At 38.4% G+C, this 16,060-nt stretch overlaps 1 protein-coding gene across 1 annotated transcript in view; it reads right to left on the reverse strand.

Moving 5' to 3' along the window:
- LOC144257130 (IQ domain-containing protein M-like) overlaps positions 1-13,784 on the reverse strand; it is a 56,295-nt gene extending 42,511 nt beyond the window's left edge. The window contains exon 1 of the mRNA XM_077803105.1: positions 13,748-13,784. Coding sequence (XP_077659231.1) covers positions 13,748-13,784 — 37 coding nt within the window. The remainder of the gene's footprint in view (positions 1-13,747) is intronic.
- Positions 13,785-16,060: the final 2,276 nt, after the last annotated feature.

A 16,060-nucleotide genomic window follows, 5' to 3' on the forward strand; every position in this document is an offset into this window, starting at 1 on the left:
GAAAACAATCATTAACAGCTGTTTACCTAATTTAGATTAAACCACTTAAATCACGTGAGTAAAAAAAATTCGGATCCATTTTTTCATGAGCGCTCCTCATATAAAAATATGGACATACACACATACAGACATACAACACAAAACAGTGCACACATAACATACAACATATAAGACAATAATAACGGCCTTGTAGCTTTACCTAGGTAAAATCTCCATTGCAATGTTTAAAAACTCAACAGTCAAAAAATAAAACACAGTCAAAAAACAAAACTGATCAGAAGAACATTAACCTAGGTTTGTATGAGCTCAAAAAATAAAACAGAACTTTATGATGTGGGAAAAATGCAATAATAAAATAGATATGGAAAAAAGGCACCGTGGTTAATCACTGTCGCAGATGTAAGAATAGCCAAGCTGGAGCTCTGGATATCAGCTGTTATGGATTTCAGTCAAATCATCTTCTTTTTCTGTAGAAATTGTTTTGGTTAACCTCTCTGGAATCCAAATTGGCTGCTGTTCTCCCTGTGGGAACACACAAATGGAACCCCGACTCCAGACAATAACTGGGTCAGGACCTTTCCATTGTCCTGTTAGAATATCTTTCCAAAGTACCTTAGTTATGTACATTTTTCGGATACATATGTCTTTCCGCAGCACTAAGTCCTGATGAATCCAAATTTAGAAAGTTTAGAGTAAAAAGGGTTATTTTAAGTTTATCTTTGGGGGATATATACCCCTTTCCAATTCCCTGTTTTTGTTTTAATAAGTACGTTTTAATAGTTTGATGAGCTCTTTCAACTATGCCTTGTCCCTGTGGATTGTATGGGATTCCTGTTATATGAGTAATACCAAAAGATGAGCAAAATTGTATAAAAGAGTTAGAAGTGTAACCAGGACCATTATCAGTTTTTAACTGTTTAGGAACACCCACAGTGGCAAAATTTTGTAAGCAATGAGCTATAACATCTTTAGTTTTTTTCTCCGGTATGAAGAGAGCCCATCAAGAATCCGGAAGAAGTATCAACTGTAACATGTAAATATTTTAATTTTTCAAATTTTGGCAAGTGTGTGACATCCATCTGCCAAATATGGTTAGGTAACAGTCCTCTAGGATTGACTCCAAGATTAACTTGTGGTAAAAAGGTCACACAATTTTGACATTGTTTTATTATTTGTCTAGCTTGTTTCTTAGTTATTTTAAAACGTTTTTGTAAAGTATTAGCATTGACATGGAACCTTTTATGAAAATGTGTAGCTTTTTCTAGTGTAGAGAAAATATGTATGTCATGTGTAGTTTTATCTGTTAAATCATTGCCCAAACTAAGGGCTCCAGGCAATCCTGTATGTGCTCTGATATGTCCTATAAAGAATGAATCTTTTCTGTCCCAGATTAGACTTTGTATAGCAGAAAACAAAGAGAAAACAGTAGAGGAAGGGGAAATCCTACCAGCATCTTCAAGGGATACTATAGCATTAACTATATACTGACTATCAGAAAATAAATTAAATACAGAATCTTTAAACATCACAAAAGCTTGTAAAACTGCATTAAGCTCTACCTTTTGAGCTGATTGTTTGGGTACTAAAAATGTAAAAGTTTGATCAGGTGTAACTACTACTGCTGTACCATTATTTGACCCATCAGTGAATATATTTGGAGCATTTATGATAGGGGTTTTTCTTGTCATTTTTGGAAAAACTACAGGATGTTTAGACCAAAAAGACAACAAAGGATTAGATGGTAAGTGATTATCAAATGAAACATTAGATTTACACATGATTATTGCCCAAGTATTTAACTCATTAGCTAACTCATCAATTTGATCCATAGTATATGGGGTAATAATTTTATTGGGAGAAATTCCAAACACTCCCTTTGCTGCTTTTATTCCTTTGAGTATTAATTGTCCTACAGCCTCAGGATACCTAGTAAGAATAGTGTTAGGAGAATAAGATAAATGTATCCACAATAACGGACCATCTTGCCAAAATACTCCTGTAGGAATATTTTTTGTTGGTATTACAATAAATAATAAAGGCAAACTTATATCAATTCTATCCAAATACATATTTTCCATATATGTTTCAATAATTTTTAATGCCTTTCTTGCTTCAGGAGTTAATATGCGGGGTGAATTTGGATCTGATGGACCTTTTAGGATATCAAATAAAGGTCCCAACTCTCCTGTTGGTATGCCTAGATAAGGCCTTATCCAATTTATGTCTCCTAATAACTTTTGAAAGTCATTAAGTGATCTGAGTTGATCTACTCGTATTTGAATTTTTGGTGGACGGACCATGGTTGAGGATAATAGAACTCCTAAATAATTAATTGGAAAATTTAATTGTACCTTATCTATTCCTATCTCTAGATTATAATTTTTTAACAAGTTTGTAAGTGTGGCATAACATTCCAGCAATGTGTTTTTATCTTTATGTGCTAATAATACATCAACCATATAGTGAAATATTTTTAGTTCAGGATTTTGATTTCTAAGTGGCTGGATTGCTTTATTAACATATATTTGACACATAGTCGGACTGTTAGCCATACCTTGAGGGAGTACTTTCCACTCATATCTCTCATCAGGACCTTCATGATTTAATGCAGGGATAGTAAATGCAAAACGTGGACTATCCTCGGGATGAATTGGAATCGAAAAAAAGCAATCTTTAATGTCTATAGCTAAAACATGCCACGTTTTTGGTAAAGCAGACAATTGAGGAATCCCTGATTGAGCAGGTCCCATAATAACCATCTCATTATTAATTGCTCTTAAATCTTGTAATAATCTCCATTTACCCGATTTCTTTTTAATGACAAAAATGGGAGTATTATAGGGAGATACAGAAGGTTGTATATGTCCCTCCGCTAATTGTTGTTTGACTAGGTCATGGGCTGCTTGTATCTTTTCTTTAGTCAGGGGCCACTGAGAAACCCATACCAGTCTATCTGATTTCCAAGTGATTTTTATTGCCTCAGTGACTCCTTCTGAAAACCCAGTCCATGTCTATTTATTCTTTGATCTATTTGTATTGGTGCTGCTATACCTTGTTCTTGTTTTTCTAATCTTTTTCCTTTCCTAAAACCTTGTCTAGCCATAATAGTGGGTGCATTTTGATTGATATTATTTGTTAATGTCAAACCTAATTGATCTAAGACATCTCGTCCCCATAAATTTACGGGAAGATGATCCAATACATATGGCTGTATAGTTCCTTCACATCCTTCAGGATCCTTCCAATCTAAGACCATTGCACTTCTATGGGGATTAGTTGCCACTCCTAGGCCTCGAAGCGTTTGAGTGGCTTGTTGTAATGGCCAATGTTTTGGCCATTCTTGACGAGATATGATGCTAAGGTCTGCACCTGTATCCAGTAGCCCATTAAATTCATGTCCTTGAATATTTAGTTTTAGCATTGGGCGAGAATCTAAATTCAAAGACAGCATAGCCCAATCTACACCTGTGGAGCCTAAACCCCTGGAACCTCTTTCCATAGAGGTTACTGGAAAATTTATCATGTAGGCTGGATATTATTAATAACTGTGCTATTCTATATCCTGGTGAAATTACTGATATACCCTTTGGAGAACTAGCTATAATTTTTATTTCACCTTCATAATCGGGATCAATTACCCCAGGACTTATCATAAGTCCTTTTAGAGTAGAAGAACTGCGTCCTAACAATAAGCCTACTGTTCCTTGGGGAAGAGGTCCTTTTACTCCTGTGGGAATGATTTGAACTCCCATCTCTGGAGTTAGTACTGCTCTGGCGGAGGCGCAGATGTCCAACCCTGCGCTCCCTCTGGTTCATCTGATGAGAGATCTGATGGATAATGTGTCCTGGGTACTACCCTGATGGGGTTGCTGGGTTCCTCCATGTTTTTTCTGGGTTCCTCCAGTGCCCCGTACATTTGTGGTCGTGGGCCCCGGAGCATTGGGCCCCCCTGTCCGTTTTTTGGCAATGGAGCCTGATGCCTTTCTCCACGATATCGTGGGTAACCACCTGGTCCTTGTCCATTTTTTGATAATGGAGTACCCTCTATGGTGGTTTGAGAACGGCATTCATTAGCCCAGTGTCTCCCTCTACGGCATTGTGGGCAAATATCCGGTGTTCTATTCCTTTGATACCTAACTTTGTTAAACCTTCCTCCTATGGAGCAACTCCTTTTGAAATGTCCTGTTTGTTCACAATTGTAGCATGTTTTTGGCCTGGCATCTAAAGCCTGTTGTACTGCTGCCAAGACTTGTCCTTGTTCATTAATGTCTCTACATAATTTAATATATGTGTTTAAATCTTCATGTCTCCATGGTCTAATGACCTCTCTGCAGCAACGATTTGCTTGGTCATAAGCCAGTTGTTTTATAAATGGCATTGCTTGTTCTGTATCCCCAAAAATTCTGGAAGCTGCTTGAATAAGCCTATCTACAAATTCAGCATAAGGTTCATTAGTTCCTTGTATTACCTTAGATAATTGACCTTGTAAATCTCCATGCCCCTGTAAAGTTTTCCATGCCCTAACTGCATCCACAGCAATTTGTGCGTATACGCCAGGATCATATTCAATTTGTTGCTGTTGACCCTCATAAGGTCCTTTTCCTAACAACATATCTAGATTTCTTTGAGGGTAACCAGCTGCTGCATTTCGCCTAGCTGTCTCCCTGCAAAATTCCTCATTGGCAACCTTCCATAACAAATATTGTCCTCCATTTAGCACAGATCTACACATGCTAGCCCAATCTGCTGGAGTCATGTCCAAGTTAGTAATGGATTCGACCATGCTTACAGTGAAGGGTGCATGAGGACCATAGGTTGTTACAGCCTCCTTTAACTGCTTCACTGTTTTGAACTCTAACGCACGGTGAATTCGCTGCCCTCCTGCCTGCTCAAGTACAGGGCATGCTAATCTTTGAGGTCCTGTCTCAGGATCCCATCTATCAACTACGGGGTTTGAGGGGGTTGAGGGCCACTCAGCTATCTCCATAGGTGGAGCTGTTGGCTGAATTACGCCCTCTGGTGATAGATCGGTGTTAGTAGCAGCCTCCTGTTGTTGCTTCCCCCCTGATAGCTGTTTCTCCTCTAAGCTTTCTTCCTTTAAATTTTCTTCCTCTGTCTGACTAGCTTGAGAGACCTTCTCTTTTGCTTGATCTAAATTGTCTTTCTCCATGGTTTGAACCTCTAACAATTTATTTAACACTCTTTCAGTTTGTTTTTTACTAATTTCTAATCTGTTACAAAGATAACGCAACCCAAAAAGATAACACAAAACAAAACCGAAACAGAATGAAACAAAAATGGAACAAAAAATCGTTGTATCAATTTTCCTATTTTCTGGACATGTGCATTTGTGGTCTATTTCTATCTCTTCCTCAGGGGCAAACAACTTCAAACCTTGAGCCAACCATTTTTCCCAGTCTGCCTGAGAAAATTCTAGGGATAGGCAGCTTGAAACAAAACCAAAACAAATCAAAGCAAGAACATATTGGTTTTTAAAATGGTCACCCATTCTCTTGCCTTCCCTTAGGGGTAAGCAATTTCACTTACCCCGAAGCTTCAGACGTTCCCCGTGTGGGCCGCCAAATGCCGCAGTCTGGCTGGGCACAAATCACGAGCCACTGAAGCAGGAACAAACTTTATTTTTTTACTGCAAGAAAAAACCTCACACACGCTCCTGGGGAATCCTCCCGAAAAGCCACGAGGCTCCTGCAGGAAACCTCAGCTGGAAATCTCTCCCCGGGAAATCCCTCCTCCTGCACTTCGCCAACCAATGGGAACTCCCGGGGAATCCCCGTGAGAACTAAAAATAGCGTGAGAACTCAAAAATAGCGCTAGAACTCAAAAGTAGCGGCAGAGGCGGATAGTAACGCCTTGCCTGTCAATCAATACTGTTGGCAAAATGCCAGGGGCCATACAGACTCGGCTGTGGCTCTCAGCAATACTTCATGTACATATAATTATATAAAAATGGACTCTACTCTCATGTAAAACTAAAAAGAACCAACAAAAAATATTAAAGCTCAGGAAAAACAAATAAAACACACAAAGTTAAAATATCCATCTGTTTTGGAAGTTCTTTAAATATTACTTTATAGAAGACACAACATATTTTGGACATAAAAGTTATTAATCTGTGTTTTCTATACTTGATGACTAATGCATGTGGCTGAACATTTCTTCAAGAATATTTACCTTAAAACTTGTTGAAAAAAATTTAACTGCAAAATAAGATGCTTCCATAAGTTTACAGGATAGGAATTGCCGTGAAGTAAAACTATACAAACTAACAGATAAGTAACATGGTAGTGATAGCTCATTTCTATTTATCTAAATTTCTTAATTCTTTTTAACCCAGGCCACATACAGATTTCTACAGCATGTACAGTCAATATCATTCTTGTTTACTTTTGTCTAAGATTTTCTCCCCATATATTTCCTTTATATTAGCTGTTCCTGATATTTCTATTTCTTGGCTTCCTCCTCCTAATCTCAACTCAGTAAAATTTAAACATGTTACCTGCTGATATTAGCTTCTTCTTCATCTTTCCAGTGGGGTCCTCCTATCTATAACTCGACCTCCTTTAGGGCTCTTCTTCTCATAGGCTCAAATTTTAATTAATTAAAAAGTCCATCTTCATGCAGATACAAAACATAATAAGATACTTCCATACCCACCAGAATGACTAAAATTAACAAGATGAATAACTCAGAATGTTGTTCATGCTATGGAGCTAATGAGACTCTCTTGTTCTGGTGGAAACATAAAACCAGGTCATCAGTACGGAAAAAGGTATGACAGTTTCTTGAAAACCAAAATAACTACTCATCCTGTGACTCAGCAATTCCACTCCCAGATATTTACCAGAGAGAATTAAAACATGTTAACAAAAGACTCCTACAAAAATGTTCACAACGGCTTTACTCATAATTCCAAGTTGGAAAGGACTCAGATGTGTATCAACAAGAGAATGGATAAACACATTGTGGTATACTTATACAATCAAAAACCACTTAGCAATAAAAAGAACCAAATTACTCACATGCACAAGAACACAGAAAAATCTCAAAAAACATTATACCATGTTAAAGCAGCTTTACAAAAAAAAAAGAGCATTTTGTGTAGTTCCACTCATATGAAGCTCTCCAGCAGACAAAACTAATCTATGATAGAAAGAACAGTGATTCTACTGTGTGGAGTATCATGGAGTATCAAGCATTAACTGAAAAGGGACAAGAAAAGTTTTGTGGTTTTTTTTCTGAGATAATGATGATATCACTTGATAGGAACAAGACATATATAATTATCATAACTCAATAAATGGACACTTAAGATTTCTGCATTGTTTACATATATTTTACATAAAAGTTATAGAGTTAAATACTCTGTAGTTATGGAGAAACTACAAATATTGAATTCTAACTGATATACACGTTGATTAATGGATAAATCCATGTTCAACCAAGTACAGTAAAATATTAATGTAACAACTGGGTAGTAGATATATGGGTGTTGAATCAAAATTCTTTCAAGTTTACTATAAGTTTGAAATAATAAAGTATTGGGGCAAAACTCTCATTGTTTTTCATTGTGTAGACTCGAGGGCCACAAGCAGCTGAGGTCCTGAGGAATGGATCCTAGGGGAGAACCCAGCAATAAAGAAGAAGAAAAGTGGTCTCTCAATCTACCATACAAGTGCTTGGTTAGAATAGGCAGCGTACCAAAGGTGACCCAACAGCACACACAGCCTTGGAGATGTCCCTCTACAGTCTTCTAGGAAGAACAATACCTCCCTAGCTCTCCAGCCCCTCCCTAAATCCACTCCTACTTAGGAAGTGCTTTTAAGTCATTAACAATACAATGCAGCACAAACTCACGTGCAAATCACAAAATCTATATGCATTTCACAATTCGGAGCCATAAGATGCACTGTCCTCATATGGAATATACAAGAGTTCAGAAAGGAGAACGTCAGTTTCATCAAGTTTCAACTAAAATCCAACTCCGCTCTGAGGAGGCCTCTATCCAGAGCACTTCCTTCCTGGAGTAGAGACAGTGAGCTGTTCCCAGGTGTGGCTCCACAACTCGTCCTCTTTTTCTTCCTCTCACAACACTCCTTTCCTCTTTCCATTCCCTTCTTAGAAATCAAACCTCCCTAACAATTATTTTAATTACAATTAATTGCAATATGGTCATGAGTCATGCACAGGACAAGCTATATAATGAAATGTTAAGTCACCTTTTTTTTAAAATATAGCTTTATAAAAACAACTATCATTTCCGCCAAGAACTTAAAGATGATCTGGTCTTCATTTACAAGTAAAGCTCTGAGAGGCAGAGGGCATTAGTGACTTCTGAAGCCACACAGCTGTGCTGCAAGCCTGCAGAGGCTTTGGTCTTCCGAGTCACATGCTGCTTTTTTTCCACACGTCTGCCACTTTTCCTGATGCCATTTACTCCCTGCTAGGGCACTGGAGACTCCTCTGAGACTTGGCTGGCCACTCTGGTGAAATGCTCACATTTCACTGACATTTGCATTTTAAGCCTGCACTCGGGCACCCTTGATGTCATTTAATGTGCTGATGCAGCTGTTCTGATTTTCCCAGTAGTAAGTAAAAATTAGCTGTTGACAGAGGAGTTCAATTCCCAAGATGCCATTTTCTTCCTAGCTGGGCTCTGTTGATCTGTGTGCCTAATTTCCCCACCCCAAAGGGCCATTGGTCCTCTATGAACCATGGAGAAGCTCAGCTCCACTCTGACAACCCTGATGGCCTTCTTGGGGCCAACCAGCCAGATTCTGACTCTTTGAGGTCCTGCCTCAGCGAACCCATACAGCAGGCACCAGAGTCTTGAATGGAACGAGGCCTTAATATTGTTCATAAAAGAACAGAGACAGACAGCCATGGTCAGAGTGTAGCAATTGTGCACAGTTCTCGAAGCAGCTCCACAGAGAGCAGGTGGACACGCTGATCCCAGGCAGGCGACCCTGAATCCTTGTTGTCATTTTGGGTGCTGAGGCAGCTGTTCAGATTTTCTTATGACATCAAAAATTAGCCTTGAAGCAGGAGCCGTGGTGCACTGTACCTCCCAGCAGCTCAGAGGCTGAGGCAGGAGGATCACAAGTTCAAAGCCAGCCTCAGCAACTCAGAGAGACCCTGTCTCTAAGTAAAATATAAAAAAGGGACTAGGGGTGTTGCTCAGTGTTGAAGCCCCCGAGTTCAATCTCCAGTACCAAAAATAAAGCCCTGAAGAAAAGGGTTAAATTCCCAAGGTGGCACAAGACAATTCATATTGGCATGGCTTAGCAAGGACAATGCCAGGGTTGTTTCTTCATAATGTTCAAGGATATAGACATGGTTTAAATGTGAGGTGTCCTCCAAAAGCTCACATGTGAGACAATGCAAGAAGGTTCAGTGGAGAAATGATTATGTCGTAAGAGTCTTAACCCAATCGGTGAATTGATCCCTTGATAGGGATTAACTGAGTGGTAATGGGGTGGGGTGTGGCTGGAGGAGGAGGTTCATTGGGGGCGTGGCTAGGGGGTATATATTTTGTATCTGGAGAGTGGAATTTTCTTCTCTCTCTGCTTTCTGATCATGGTGTGAGCTGCTTCCCTCGGCCACACTTTCCTGCCACGATGTTCAGCCTCACCTGGTGCCCCAAGGAATGGAACTGCTTTCTATGGGCTAAGACCTCTGAAACCACAAGCCTCCAAATAAACCCTTCCTCCCCTACAATTGTTCTGGTCAGGTCCTTTAGACACAGCAACAAAAAAGCTGACTAAAACAGATATGTAAATATCCAACAATTGAATCTAAAGTTATGAGAAATTAGACAATTCTGATCAGGAGGATCCATCCTGTTGGGAAGCTCTGAGGCTTCTGTTTCTTTGTTCACAATGGGATGAGCATTAAGCTTGCAGCTTTTTTTTTTTTTCCCCTCACGTGCTGGGAATTGAACCCAGGCCCTTGTGCATGAGAGGCAAGCACTCTACCAACTGAGCCATATCCCCAGCCCTAGTTTACAGCTTTTATGCATTCAAGTTCACATTTTAACTGAAAGTATTAAAAGGAAGTCACCAATGTCTGCTCCTTCTCCATCAAGACAACTACACTTAATCCTTTGTTTATTTGTAAATACACATCACTAGAATAATTATGTTAAGATTATTTTTCTAATTTAGTTTGAATAAACTCATATCACAGTTCTTCTTATATAAAACTAATGAATAAATGTGTTCACAGATAATAAAATCTCTTTATCCCTGGGATTCTTCAAATTACTAAATCCCCAAACCAAGGATATAACTCTGAAACAGCAGTTGCCTAGCATGTGCAAGGCCCTGGGTTCAATGCCCAGCACTGCCGAGAGAGAGAGAGAGAGAGAGAGAGAGAGAGAGAGAGAGAGAGAGAGAATAAATCATCATAAGCAATAACAAATGTTTAATAATAAAGTTCATGAAGACACCGGAAATGATTATATTAAGCTGACTTACAAATGAGTGCAAATATTAATGTTTCCATAGAGAAAGAAAATGTGAGTACTTCTAATCCTAAAGTTTTCAATAGCCTAAAATAATTTCTTACATTTATTTTCTCTTTGAAGGAAAACTCATTCTTCATATATCACCCATTTAATGTTATTGCAATGATAGTTCATCAACTGTTTTAAGGGCTCTGTATAGTTTCAGTAAATCTTAGAACTAAAGATACAGTAAGAAAATGTAGTCATGGAAACTCTGACAGGGAATGAGCCATTTCTTGATTATAATCATTCAGCAAATCTTGTCTGTATCCAAAAAGACCCAGGGGCTTGCAAGCATGTGTTTTTCATAACCATAACAAATAACTGGCCACATTCAGAGGGTTTCCATTCTTCCCATTAAAAGACTGTGTTCTCCAGAGTGTTTCACAAAAATTTGCTAAGAAGATAACCCTAACCAAAGGTATATGGCCACATGGATAAGGCCATCAAAGTGTGTGTTATCAGAGTAAATGCCTGACTGATTTCACAGGTGTTAGAAAAGCTTCCCCTCAGGTACAATGGGAGCTGGGTTCAAGATATATTCATTAAGCACCTACTTAGGGTTAAGTACTTTTTAGTGCTAAATGACCCAAAATATGTAAGATAAAGATAGCTAGCTATTTTTACCCTCTAGGTGCTTAACTGTCTAGTGCCAAAAAAAAAAATGTTAAGAAATGAACTTCAGCAAGAAACATGGTATAATAGAGGACAGTGTAAATCACTACCAGCCAGCTCACTAATGTAGAAATTTCTCTTTAAAGAGATAACACTTTACGTTGCATTATTAGAGATAAGGTAAATCAGAAATATCCCAAGAGAAGTAACACAGTGAATCAAATCCAGGATAAGGCTGTGGTTTTAAGTTTGTGCTTCATTAATTTCATGTGCCTTGGGGGCTCTTCCTTCTTTCAATCAGAGCAGCTCAGACCGTCTCTGTTTTACATATGTGAGCTCTTTCAAACTTGTATTTTGCAGAAAATAATTTCTTGGCTAAAAATAATATACACCCAACAGGTAAAAAACAAATCAACAAAACTTTGGGTATAAGTGCATAAACACAAAGATCTCTTTTCAAAGACATCTTCAAAAAGAACCTGTGTTTTTAGCTGGCTCAGAGGGTAGAAGAGGTCAGAATTATCCTGGTGTAGGGGCAGGAGGAGCTATGGAGAGGGGAAAAGCGGAAGCAGGGATAAGCCAGACAGGAGAGAAGCTGAAACTAAGATCACTAGCCATATTTCTAGGGTAAAGAGTTGTAGAAGCTGGAAAGTGAATAGAAGCTCTTTGAATTAAAACTTCAAATCAAATAATTTATATACAATTCTTTTCACATGTAAAAGAAGATATGAGGCTAGGCCAACAGCTCAGGAGGCTGAGACAGGAGGTTCACAAGTTCAAAGCCTGCCTCAGCAAAAGTGAGGTGCTAAGCAACTCAGTGAGACCCTGTCTCTAAATAAAATACAAAATAGGATGCGGGTGTGGCTCAGTGGGCAAGTGCCCCTGAGTTCAAAAAAAGAAAAATAAGACATGAATTATTTCTTTTCAAAAAAAGTTAAACAAGTGAAACTCAAATTTCAAGGGGCATATAGTAATGTCCTAAATCACATATTGAACCATTTTGTTCTCACAAAACATTCTGCGTCAAGATCCAACTCTTCAGTTCCACATTGAGGGCATCTGAGACACATTTTTCCTTACTCTCCCTCCTATTTCCCTGGTCATCTTTAGCAATGTATCTTACCTTCTTGGCAACAAAAATGATCAATAGGTTCCCTGCCTACCTAGAGAGATTTTACATCCCCCCCTCAAAAAAAAAATAAATAAGTAAAATCTCTGTTATTTCTCAGACTGGGGACAGGCTGCTAAGAAAATGTAGGGGAATTTCAAGCTCATAGCATTGTGACTTCCAATATGATTTAAGTAATTGTGTGCATGACCTGAAGGCAAAATGAAACTGAGAACATTTCTCCTCTGCTTCCTGGATCTTCTTCCCTTCCCACCGTTTCTAGCTTGAAAATTTTGCTGTATTCTCCAAATGGAGAAATAGCAGAAGCGATCCTCACAACACTACATTGTTAGCACTGGACAGATGCCAGGTGGTGGTACCATACACTAATGGAGGCCCTAACAGAAGAGTAATAGTCTCAGCTTTATGCCCAGCACTCCAGGTTTCTCAGGCATGCTACCTAACCCTAAATTTAGGATTGTTTGCTGAATCAAGATCAATTCTAAAAGGAATATAATGTTCATAATGGATTCTATATTTGAAATTTGATGAGAGTAAACCAAAGTATTCTACACACACACACACACACACACACACACACACACAACTACGTGAGGCAACAGATATGTTAATTAACTTGACTGTGGTAATAATTTCACAATGGGTACATATAGCTAAACATCATGTCATTATGCTGAACACCTTAAACGTCTACAAATTTTATTCATCCGTGATACCCCAATGAAGATAGAAAAAAATAATAATGTGAGCTGCATATGTAATTTGTATGTAATTTAAAATTTTCTAAAATACTAAAAATAAGTGAAAAAATAAGTAAAAATTCAAATTAATTTTAATAACATAGCTATTATTATATTTTAATAAAATATATTTTAATAAACTATGCCCTAATATATTGCCAACATTAATCAATATTCAATATTCCAAAAAAATTTAAAATATTACATTTTAATAAAATATGTCCAAATATGCTCTCAACATTAATCAATATTCAAAATTAATGAGATATTTTACATTGTTTTTTGGTTCTATTTCGAAATCCTATATGTGTTTTTCACATACAACATATCAATTCAGATGCTAAATTTTTATCAGAAATATTTCATCTGTATGTTGATTTTATAAAATATTCACTTGAAAATGCAGATTCATATACTTAAGATAGGCTTCAAACACACTTAAAAGTTTTCCAATAACTGAATTATCCATTTTCAATTTAAGATATTAAATTAAATATTCATTTTCTTACGTTCGCTGCCATATTTCAAGCACTGCATATTGACTGGCGAATAACACAATGGATAACATACTAAACTAAAAGTTGCTACAAATCTCTCAGAAGTTGGTGATATTTAAATAAAAGTAATGTAAAGTGTGCAAATATAGAACTCAGAGAGCTATTAATTAAAGACAAGATTATTTAAAATAATTGGAGTGCCATGCGCCATGCATCAAGTAATTAGGTAGGCATCAATACTCACATTTCTCTTTTTCAGGCTCAGTCTCTGCAGAAGCCATCATGGGCAGTGAGGGCGATCTTTCTGAAGGATGATTTCCAAGTCCTTAAACACAGTTACATTAAGTCATTCAATGATGAGGAATGTTTATTTTTAGTTATTTCTTTTCACTCACAAATAAAGAGGATGAACAATGAACAACTTTTACACTTCATTCTTCTGCTCTAAAACCTTCAATGGCAATAACATTAATGCCACCATCAGGTAGGGCTCTGCACCTTACTGGTTCCGAATAGCCTGTTTTGTGTCCCGCTAAGGTTCAAGTGCTGAAAGCTGGGTCCTTCCTGTGGGGATGACCTCCCACCGTGCAGCCTGGTGAGAGGTCCTTAGTTCTACTGGAGGCGTGCCATCTGAAGGGATCCTGACACTCCTCCTCTGTGGCTTCCTGTTTCTGGGATGTGATCTCTTGCTTTCACATGTGCACTTCCACCAGGATGTGATTCAACCAAGAGAGCCCTCACCTGAGCTGGGCCAAAGCTAGCACCCATTTACCCTCCAAAATTGTAAGCTAAATAAGTCTCTTTTCTTTATAAAGGTAGACTGCCTCAGATGTTTCATTATTTTCCAACCTAAATCCAATTAATACCTGGTACACACCTTATGTGTTCCTGCCTTTGAGCACAGGGTTATGTCAGTCACCTGGGCCTCCAGCTGTGCTGTCCATACACCTCCCTTAAAACTTATATGCTCTTGTGTAAGAAGATAAAAAGACAAAGTGACTGCTATATACAAAAGACCAATATTCCCAAAGAGATTTTAATTGCCTTGGAAACACAAAATTAGAATTTATACCAATAGTCCTCAACCCTTGATGAACATCAAAATCAACTGAAAAGGTTTTAATAAAGTATCAAAGTCTAGAGTGAAGCCTAGGCAGGTGCATTTTTTGAAGTTTCCCAAAGATTCAAATGTGCAGAGGAGTGAGCTCCTGCCTTGGGCTCAGTGTTGGGATTCTGGAGGTGCTCAAAAACAAGGCAGAGTAATGAGTTCACAGAGCTGAGCCCTTGCTCCTACAGTTTAGATTGGCATTACCTTCATAGTTTCATCCAAAACACATCAAATGTGGTCTCTATAGCCAGGGAGTCATTACACTGATATATACGACTACATACTCACGTGGTTTTATAATTACAAACAGGGATATTAAATGCTTTCAAAAGTCCCATGAAGCTTATTGTTCTCAACCTGTCAGTAGAAGATTCAGTTGTCTGATTCAACCAACAAATTATGAGGGGAGTACGCAAGATCTGTTCAATAATTTGGGTATTATTTGAATAAACACAGAAGCCAGTTTTGACCCAGGGAAGTCTAACTCTCAAAGGACTACAACACTTTGCTGCAGCTTCTTCCCCAAAGAAGGGAAATTACTGTAGTTATGGTTTTAAAATAACAAATCTAGGACATCCAAAAAGATTAATTCTCAAATCATCAGCATCATACCATGGGCAAGGGCACAGAACATGTACCTTGTCTGTCTCGTTCGGCAAGTAAACCTGGATAAATTAAAATACAGCACCTCCCTCAGCAATTAACCATCAGAAGTCATCTCCCAGTTTGGCTTAATTAGTGTCTTCTTACATTTAAATACAAGAAAAAATAAATTAAAAATGTGCTCTGTCATTGTCTCATATTAATCTCCATAGAACTGGACTCTTCTCTGGGGCTGTTGGCTCCTTTACCTTAATTCGGTGTGCCAGGAGTGTCATCCTGTATTAAACTGTCTGGCAGCAAGACATCCCACTGTCCTTCTAAGGCAGAAAACTAGTCCAGCATCCTAAGGGGTGCTGTCATAGTAATGCCCTCACAAACCCAAGGTGATGGGCAAAACTCCAAGACAAGAGATGGGGATGGAAGAAGGATGCAAAGGGTAGAATTGCTTAGAGATAGATGATCACAGTGACCCAGACTATCAGGACACAGGGTCCCTCTCCACTTTAAGACCATGCAGACAGTTATGAGATTCTGAGCCCCTCCTGATGCACTGATCCATAAATAAATGCATATCTGGTACCTGAGTTGAAAGGGCTTTCCATCTATTTTGGAAGAAAAGGCAAAATAATGGTCAAGCTTTAAAACCAAGATACAACTATACTCCAGATGTCATAAGAAAGTCTCTGAGCCCTGGGAAGTAGGTGCTATAAACCCATGAGCAGCACAAGTTCAAAGGTCAATGACACCAGCAAGGGCAGAAAGTGTAATGCATCAAGCGGGACTGAGCCACACCTGGAAGGCAGGGCCCAGGGGCAGTAGTGCAAGCAAGGGCATCAACCAGACACA

This window comes from Urocitellus parryii, chromosome 10 (assembly GCF_045843805.1).
Source record: "Urocitellus parryii isolate mUroPar1 chromosome 10, mUroPar1.hap1, whole genome shotgun sequence".
Taxonomy (NCBI): Eukaryota; Metazoa; Chordata; class Mammalia; order Rodentia; family Sciuridae; genus Urocitellus; species Urocitellus parryii.